Below are 9,974 nucleotides of genomic sequence, written 5' to 3' on the forward strand. Positions count from 1 at the left end.
TATTTTAAAATAAATGATTGCACTAAATGTTAAGACTTTAATTTTGCGGTGTCCAGGCAGCTAAAATGTATCTGACAATATGGTCATCTACTCAGATTACAGCTAAATCGTAGCTGGGTTGGTCTCATGTACAAAAATTTTCAAAAAACAAGACTGTTCATGTAGGTCAGTGACCTCTTCTTCCATCATCTGACAGACATGACCAGTCATCAGCTGATTCTAATGGTCATTTTTAATTTAAGTTGTTTAAAAAGCGTAAGTAAGGATTTTTTCTAATTTAAATTCCTCTGACTTTTTGTGAGAAGAAATTATTCAGAGGTGCCAGGAGTGATTGAGTCTTGTGGAGCTCACTGCAACACTTCATAGGTATGACTGGATATTAGGAAAAATTTCTTCACCGAAAGGGTTGTCAAGCACTGGAACAGGCTGCCCAGGGAAGTGGTGGAGTCACCATCCCTGGAGGTATTTAAAAGACGTGTAGATGTGGTGCTTAGGGACATGGTTGAATGGTGGACTTGGCAGTGTTAGGTTAACGGATGGACTCGATGATCTTAAAGGTCTTTTCCAACCTAAACGATTCTATGATTCTATAACGTACTTTCTTCTAAGTATTGTATGGCTGTATGGGGTTTTGTGTGCGTGTGGTTTTAGGGATTTTCAAGGGTCTTTTCTAAGGACAGTTACCAAAGCTGCCAGGGCGTTTTCTATACGTATGCCTGTCAACACGCATCAGTTAACGTGCAGGTGAGGAGGTTGCAGTGGAGGTAGTACTGTCTCTAGCAGTACAGCAAGAGAAGTTGCTGGCCTCTGAGTCTACCAGTTAGTGCGAAGAATGATGGTTGGCAGGTGATTAGCACTTACTACACACCTAGTTTCTCTTGCCAGATCTCAACTTGCTTGTGAAAGTAAGTAGAGGTACCTACCTAGTCTGAGGATAGAGGAAGGAGTTTGCACTGAGGTGAGATAAATGATGAGCCTTTAGAACCATTTGGGTTTTGTTCTTCAGTCATGTTTGCTATTTTCTGCCCCTGAGCTCTCAAACAGTGGAATTAGTCTGTAAACTGTTTTGAATTGATATACAGTTAGAGCCAGTGCTAACATCCAGTCCAAAAAAAGGAAAAGAAAACAAAAAACTCGAAACCAGCAAACCTTGTTGATGGCTACTTTGGGATGGGAGAGGGTATGGACAGTTACTTTTGTTCATTATACCTGAAATGTTTGAAACCATGACAGGTTGCGAAAACACATGATTGTCTCAAGTGTAAAGGAGGATGCTTCAATGTTGTCGGATCTCTGTGTAACCAGGATGAATTGATTTTGTTCCCCATCCAGGCAATGGATATAGAAACGTATGTTAACAAAAATGAAAATGCTTGAGAAGATGAGGTATTTTGATACCGTAAAAGGGAAACACTCTATTATGTACAATTGTCTTAAACGCTAGAAAAAGAAACAGCCATTCTAGCTAAATTATGCTAATGAAAGCAAATGGCATGATGTCATTCAAAATATGGAGATAACCGAGAGCCACAAGAGAACCAAGGAGAGGGGCTGTGTGGTTTCCTTTGCTTTAGTGTGCGATAAGTATAGTTACTGTCTTACCTGGTTGTCAGCTAGATCCAGGAGTGTAACACCAGTCCCGCTGGCCTCTGCTGCTTGTCTCTCCTGACAGCTGGGGGCTCGTTTGTGCCAGGAGCTCCTGTATCGGCGTACCTTTGCTATAGTCAGAGTTGGCACCACTTGCACCGTGCCTCTGCAGTGTGCTAATTTCCCTCAAACCAAGAAACAGTGATCCTGAGTGAGGGCCACATTTCAAATCTTAAGTCATCAAACTTAGAAGAAGACAGTGCTTGACAGTTCAGTATAGCATTTGGCAAAGCATATAATACAAAATCAGAAATTATAACTGGAAGCATGTATGTTTCATTTCATTTTGTAGGATTTTAAATGCTTTTTTTTTTTCTTCACCAATTCTCTTGCATGAGCAAGTTGTTCCTTTCACGTATCTGAGTTGTCTACAGCTACAAGTAGCACAACTTGTGTGTTTGTAAATGAGCTTATTTTTTTTAAACGTGCATCTCTCTTTGGCCAGTAACCAGAGGTACCAGCTGAAAAGTGAATAGTTGTTCACTCTTACTGCATAAAGGAGCCCACTTTCTATTTGTGAAACAGGAAAGAGAAACTGAGCATTAAGAATTTTATGGTCTTGATTTTGATTTTATTTTTGTGATGGGGATGGATTTCAGCCTAATACCGAAATGTTAACGTTTGGCTCCTATTGAGAAAGAGAGTTCTTGTTCTGGTAATCTCATGGAAGGCTATATTGTTCTGCTTAGGTAATCCACTGCTGCTGTTTGACTTACAAAACTTCAGGCCCGTGTACTCCTTGGGACTTGCAGCAGCATTTCTAGTGGGCTTACGGAGAGGCATTTTAGTAAGGGACTAGAATACTTACTTAATAATTTACTATCTTTGGAGCTCACAAATCAAAGTATTTCTAATACAGCCAGCTCACAGCAGAGCCGTACAAGCATTTCTGCCTCCAGACCTAAGGTACACGGCTGTACGGGCTTCTGTACAGATCTCTCTGATCTTGCAGCTGGGCTGATGGTTAAAAGCAAGTCGACTTTGTGTATACAGAGCTTTGCCTTTTCAGTGTCTGTACAAAGTCTGATTAGTTTACTTCTCTGCTAGCTCTTGGAAGGAAGCAAAATGAAAGCATTAAGATTATGGTAAGTTGTGCAGTGCAGAATGAGTTGATGCTAGAGGAAAAAAAAGTGGTCTACTGCTCTGGATTTGCAAGTAGTATAAAATGGAATGTTAAATGTGCTTAGAAGGGACAAAAATAGTTTGAGAAATTTTAATGTAACTAGAAATGCAGATTTCAGAATTGGAATTCTTCTACTATGGTTCTGTTGTGAGGCTCCTTTGATTTGTTTTCGATCCAAGAAATTAAACGTTTCTTTAAATTCTCTAAAGAGTTTAATGAAGAATTCGTCCCTTTCAGGAATGAATCAAATTAACTTTCAATTCTGCATTTCAGTAAGAGACAAAATTATTTTGAAATGGGCCTATCGCTTTATTTTACAAAGGAGTATTTGTCTTTTGCTCTAGTCACTGCCTGGCACAGTAAAAATTCATCCAGTTTCTTCTCTGCCTCATAATAAATACATAACTTAGTGGTTCAGAACATGCTCAATAGCTGTATGATCTTTCATCAGGGTTTCTTCATCTCCTTGAAGCTCAGGAAAACAAAAGGACTTTCTGTATATTCTAAAAGAATCTCTCAGGCAAAGGAAAAAAAAAAATCAAAACCTGGAACTTTCATGGAAAACATCCTGCCTCTCTTTCCTTCTCTTAACACAGGAGACTGGGATTCAGAGACCTCCATTACTCTCATCAGTAACGGGGCATAGGCAGACTTTAGATAAGTAGATCATGGTCTTGTGTGGGGTAGAGCTTGCTTAACTACTTGTAATTACTAATGGGAGTCAGTCAGATTTCCCATCCTCTTTCATATCTAGCCTGCTGGCAGCCTCGTGTTTTCATTGTTCAAAATTATTTCTAAATGTTTGCAGTGAACAAAATCAGTGTGTTATCTGACAGTGGATTGGGCAACACAGCCACCTTTAAAAAGGCTTTCAGGTAACATCTGGGAGCAAAACTGGCTTTTTCATGTAAGTAACAAACAGAGTCAGGGCAAATACACCTCTAGCAGACGGATTAAGTCATATAAGCATTCAGTCAGGATTGAGAAAGTCCTTTGAAGAGAAAGACAGACTCTCATTGAACTTTTGGGGGTGGGGAAGGTTTAAAGAAAGATATACCCAGACGTTTGCCATTGCCTTAAGCTAGCAGCCACGTACAGCTCCTCTTCTGTAATTAACGTTTACACATAAGGCAGAATTACTGCTGCATTTAAAAAAAAAAAAAAGAAGAGATCAGACACTTGGGCTTAACTTTTGTGTTTTAATGGGTCCAGTTGTTTTGAAGGCAACTATCAAATTGTTTTTGCAATAGTTTTGTTAGGGCTATTTCCTAAACTGTTTCCTGTGTTATTTTCCTTCAGGTGTCTGAACGCTTAAGTCAGCCAGGAGTAGCCATAGGCTTGGCTTGGACTCCCTTAGGGGGAGAGATCATGTTTGTAGAAGCCAGCCGCATGGACGGAGAAGGTCAGCTTACTTTGACTGGTCAACTCGGAGATGTTATGAAGGAGTCGGCGCATCTTGCAATTAGCTGGTTGCGCAGCAATGCAAAGAGGTATCAGCTAACCAACGGTAGGTTGGGAAAAAATGACAAACAATGCCTAGCTGTATTGCATCAAAGAGATCGTATGCATCTGTTGGCCTCTTATTGCAGGGATGCGCATAAAGGAAGCGTTAATATTGCATGGAAATTAAATGTCCTAAAACTTGGTATTTTTCAGTAATTCAGCAGATTGTAACGTTACCGAGTGACAGCGGAAGCTACTCGGACTCACTGTGGAAATGTATTAAGTGTTGCCTTAGCAGAGAAAGGGTTTTCCGGCAATCAGTGCTACGCTGAAGATGAAACCGGCTCTGGAGTTCCTCTTTGTAGTTCTTTTCCCGATTCCTGCCAAGCTGCGGTGTTAGTGGCCTGGCAAACAGGTCAGCCTAGGCAGAGCATGAGTTGTCACTGCAGATTCTCCCACCCTGGCCAGTCCCTCCCTGCAACGACCTGGAAGGGTGTGGACAGCCTCTGTGCCGAGATGCTTCTCCTTAGTTGTGGCAGACACTGCCCCTTACTCATTTTTACATTCAAGCTTTCCAGCAGTACTTTCGTGATGTAGATATAGATACACAAGTCTGTAGTTTTCCTCTAAAATTAAGACGCGGTTTCTGTTACAAGTAGGTTTTCATAGTCTAAGTTTTAATGTTTTGAGAATTAGTTGGGTTTGTGTGGCAGCTGTTGAACTGCAGTGCAATAGGACTTCAGCCGAGAAACTTTTAACTCTTCTGGTTTTTGTTTGAACCTCCCAAGAGTTCGAGAAGTGTGCTTTCTAGTTCCATCATCTGCTGAATAGGCAAATAATTGTCCAGTATCTGTCATTATTTATAGAAGTTTAGATAGTTAAAAAACTAAATCGACTCAATCTACGAACTGCTGCTGGCATTAACTGTGTATACATGTTTACCTGTAGTTTACGCCATTATGTCCTACAGGTTAAGTAAGGTGAAAAGATGTAAATGAGAGATTTACTTTATAATCCTGCTTAATGCTGGCTTTCTGTGGAGTGCTGATTTTGTGGTATGTTCTCTGAAAATTGACATTTATGGTTTGCAACGTAAAAACCCTAAAAATTCTATGTAGGAATTCCTTGGTTTCTACACTAATCCCTACTCTGAATTTCCAGTACGTGCAAATGCTTATTGGTTAACTTGTTACGGTTTTGTCTAGGAATCTGGATGTAGGAAAGCTTGCTGGGTTTTCTTTTTGTTTGTTTTTCTAGGGCCTCTGCAACATAGTGTTGTTTTTTCAGCCTACTGTTAAAAAATAGTGCTAAGACTTTTAGTTCTCTGGCAGGCTTTTAGATAAAGACCAGGAACAAAATGGGTTTAGATTTTTCACATTCAAACCATTCTTTTTTTCCTTAAGCTTCTGGAAGTTTTGATCTCCTTGACAACACTGACATCCATCTGCACTTCCCAGCTGGAGCTGTCACAAAAGATGGACCATCTGCTGGTGTTACCATAGTAACCTGTCTTGCTTCACTCTTCAGTGGGCGGCTGGTGTGTTCAGATGTAGCCATGACAGGAGAAATTACACTAAGAGGCCTTGTTCTTCCAGTAAGCATCATTTGAGAAAAGAGCTAAGTTGTACTAATTCTCCATATTCTGGATATAAAATCCGCTTATAGCCATTTACAGAAGCAAAGTCTTGCTGCATCGTTCCTTAGCAGCAATCCGGTCTCTCCTGGTGCAGTTGTAAGAGGCTGATGGAAGCCAGCCTGGTATAGTACTGTACCGCGCCTCTGTCTGCTTCGCATTTAATGTTAAAGCTAGCCTCGATGCTGGTTTCAGGGAAAGCACATTAAAACGTCGAGTTAGAAAGGAAACCTAGAAATCTTAAAATTCAAGATGGTTCCAAAATACTTTTTGCAATTTCTAAACATGTTTCCTCAAACTATTACTACGGAAGTACCTCCGGTTTCTTTGAAAAGTTGTTTCTTAAAGCTCTTAGGGTAATTGTGCATACAGGTTACTCTTGAAACCATCTCTATACATGTATTTTTAGATTCTTTTTAAATTTTGTGCCTCGTATGTAGTTCAGCTGAATGGTGTTCCCATAAAGCTTTTTCAAAGCACGAGGGCAAAGGGAAGCTTTCCAACAAATACAGTTTTAAGTATCGAACGGAGCCTGGCATAAGTGAGTAAGCAGAGACGGGAGTTACCATCTCGTACCAAATGATGGACAAAGGAAGGATGAAGTTGGAAGATAGTATTGTCTTTCATGCAGTAAACCAGAGGTAACGCGGTAAGGTAGCAGACTAGAAGGATCTCTGAAGTAGCATTCTGGTGGCAGTTAGTTAGACTGACAAGATTGCCTGTTGTTCAAGGCTCTAGTGAAAAATAAACACTGCGTTAACTCGGATCTGGTGCAAGTTTGCTTAGCTTTCCAAATAAATTGCCTTTATTGCACCAGTGACCAAGTTTTGCCTGTTGTTTAAGGAGGGAGCAAAAATCAGGTATCTGTAAATACTAAACCTGGTTTACCTTCTTTCTGAACGTTGTCTAGAATCTTACTATTACTATAACTTAATTCATAGGAGCATGCCATTAACTGCACCTGCTGCCGGAAAGCAAGCAGTGTGCTAAGTAGGTAGCATTGTCCAGACTAGACTGATCACCACGAGGACTTACCGTTTGCTACTACCTTGTTTTATAGCAGCCTAAATTTTGCCCTTTGTGCTACACTACAAGGCTTGCCTTTCCTGTAAAGCATCGTAAAATTACAAGCTTCTTCTGTAAGATGGTCTTTAAACAGGATTAGAAAAGAGTTCAAGGGGAAGAAGCTGCAGCTGTGACTAGAAGAACTAATTTAAAACCCCTCTTTACAAACTCAAACGGGTGGCTTACTGAAGCGATGCCTGTTTTTCTAGAACAAAGCCCTCTTCGCAGTTTTGGAGCACAGGTTTGCTTTTCCGCGTGTTTTCTGTTGTACCACTCAAGTTGTTTATCATGTGGCATTGCAGCCTTAAGACTGTTTTCCCCCTAAACGTAATACCACCTTTATCTTGAAAATCTTCTGTTCTAACGTAGGCGCAGGATTTCAGCACGCCATATGAAAAACTCAAGGGTGTCTTTCTTAAGACAAAAAAATTCTGGAAGAGTAATGACTTGACTTTTCCGCTATTGACACTCTTGTATCTGCATTCCTGTATTTTAGGTTTTTAATTTTTTTCCTTTTAACTGTTACAGAAAGGGTACTGTAGCATATTAATATGTTTCCCTCATTAAGCATATAATGAGCTAAAACTACTGCTGCATTTTTAATTGCTTTCCTAAATGACTGGGGGAGGGAGAACCTTTCATTAAAATTTAACTCCTGATATGATTTGTTACAATAGTTACTGTATTAGATTAGCGTCATGGATTTTTGATATGTATTTCTTCTCCTTATTAGGTTGGGGGAATTAAAGACAAAGTCCTGGCAGCACACCGAGCTGGACTGAAGAGAATTATCATTCCTCGAAGAAATGAAAAAGATCTTGAAGAAATTGCAGTGAATGTACGGCAAGACTTGACTTTTGTTATGGCAAGCTGTCTCGATGAAGTTCTTAATGCAGCTTTTGATGGAGGATTTGCAGTTAAGCCCAGAGTTGAGCGTTTGAATAGTAAACTGTAAGCAGACAGGCTGAGATTACTTCTGTATCAAATGTAAGAGATCAGCAACTAGCAGCTATCTAACTATGAGCTAAACTCGATTGTTTAAATGTGGGTGTAAACGCAATCAAAATAAAAATGACTTCAGCAGTTAACAACCCGAAGCCACATTTCACGAGCATTTGCTGCTTTTTACTATCATCAGTAAAGAATCTTGAAAAAACCCCTCATTTCCCGAGAGATTCAATCCTGAGAAGGCTGAAGCTGTTGGGAAAGAATTCCTTAGCTTATCTGGCATATATGTATGTAAATATCAGCAGCTGATTACATCTTTAAAGAAGACACACCCACAAACGGGGAATAATACGCAATTCTCTGAGCTGTAGTCAGAGAACCCCAATTGCAGCAAACGCAGCACAGCAAGAGTCTAGTAGGTGGGGTTGTTACCAAAAAGCAAACTGAAGTAGCGCAAGAGTTTACTTATTTAGGAAATAACATTCAGTATGCTAAGGAGCAGTAGCATCGCAGGAGAAATAAGGTTTTTGAAATCTAAAAAATAGGCTTAAGGGATTTGAACAGAAGCAATATGGTCTAAATTAAGTTAGTAAGTCCTTTCAGCACTCGGTTCTAGTTTGTAGCAAGGTCAATGCAGACATCATTTTTCAAACCGAAATCCAGGCAGCAACTCCAGAAGAACAGAAACATACCAATTCTCATGTAGGAAGGGAGATCGCGCACTGAAGTTCACGTATGCACCGTTGTACTTACAGCACCAGCAGTAGGTGGAGCATACTTGAAGACCTCATGAAAAAGCCTGGTAACGTTCTGGAGGGACAAAGCACATGTCCTTCATTCCTACCTGTGACAAACCAACTTGATTCTGGGATGCCTACGTTTGGAGTGTAGCCTATAAAAATTAAATCCATTTAAACAATGCCAAGAAAGTACTGGATCATTAAATTGCATTAGGTACCGCATACTGTGAATAATTTAAGGTTTAAGAAAGTCTGTCAGTATCCCATCTGTTGATAGCTTTGTCTCTTATCTTCCCTTCAATGTTAGTGAAGATGGTGGAAATGTAAACTTATGTAATGCAAGATCCTTGAGTTTTTCATTGTTTTATACTAGTGTCAACCACAAGAGAAAACCCAGTATGTTACATTCTCTTCTTGCCGTTAATTCTGAAACAAACTCAAGTGTGCTTATGAAATGCAAATTGTATCAGTGACAAAAGCCTATAAACCCAAAGTAATAGTTTGTTTTGCTTTCATTTCCATAGATAGATAGGAAGCTGATTTACCTGGAACATAATAGCACTGATTGATAGTAATAAATTCAGTGGGTATTTCTGCACCTGATTTACAAAAGATTTTACAACTTTCACAGAAGACTTCATCTAATAAAGCGATAAAAATAAAAACCCCTTTTGTTTAACTATTTTAAGACGTCTACTCTTAGTCATTCACTAGCTACGTTCCAAGGGTAAGAGGCAACAGAGTCTCAGAATAATTCCTGCCTTATTTGAACACAAAAAGTGCAAAGAAACTGGACAATCAGTAAAACACACCAGAAAGGTACGATAACTAATGTGCTGCTTTGCCTTTAATCAAAACTGGTAAGGGGAAAAAGAAAAATCTTTACCAAATTTAATGCAGATCAGATAACAATCCTGCACTACTTTGCACTAGTGAGAAAACAGACGTGCATGGAATTCCAGTGCAGTCTGTTTATACATGTAGAAAAAACTGCATTTTTTTGAAAGATAGTTAAAAAAAAAAAAAGCTTCCACAGCAATTTCACTACGGAAGAACGGGGAGTTGCTCCCAAGAAAAGTTAAGCAATGACTTTCTGTCTGCCACACCACTACAATTCGTAAGTCTTGTCCACGTGGACTTTAGCTGAAAGGTGAGGGTTTTAATGCCACTCTGAAAATACTAACAGGCATTTACTTACAGCTTTCCATGTTCCTACTTGCAGAGCTGACTGGGTTGTGTTCATTTGTTGAGATTTTTAAAATAAAACGTAAGCATTACCCATTATATCAGATGCTAGAGACACACTTTAGTGCCTTTTCTTTTGCTTTCACTGAACACTGTCAAGAAGAGTAACAATCTGTGCAGCAGCAAGCCA

General features: G+C 39.6%; 1 protein-coding gene across 2 annotated transcripts in view; it reads left to right on the forward strand.

The window, feature by feature from the left end:
• The window catches only part of LONP2 (lon peptidase 2, peroxisomal), a 50,807-nt gene extending 40,922 nt beyond the window's left edge, over positions 1-9,885 (forward strand). For both annotated transcript variants that reach the window (XM_076349253.1, XM_076349254.1), the window contains 3 exons: positions 4,070-4,277; positions 5,617-5,807; positions 7,645-9,885. In XM_076349253.1, coding sequence (XP_076205368.1) covers positions 4,070-4,277; positions 5,617-5,807; positions 7,645-7,866 — 621 coding nt within the window. In that variant the 3' untranslated portion in view covers positions 7,867-9,885. The remainder of the gene's footprint in view (positions 1-4,069; positions 4,278-5,616; positions 5,808-7,644) is intronic.
• Positions 9,886-9,974: the final 89 nt, after the last annotated feature.

The sequence above is a fragment of the Aptenodytes patagonicus genome, chromosome 11 (genome assembly GCF_965638725.1).
Source record: "Aptenodytes patagonicus chromosome 11, bAptPat1.pri.cur, whole genome shotgun sequence".
Lineage (NCBI taxonomy): Eukaryota > Metazoa > Chordata > Aves > Sphenisciformes > Spheniscidae > Aptenodytes > Aptenodytes patagonicus.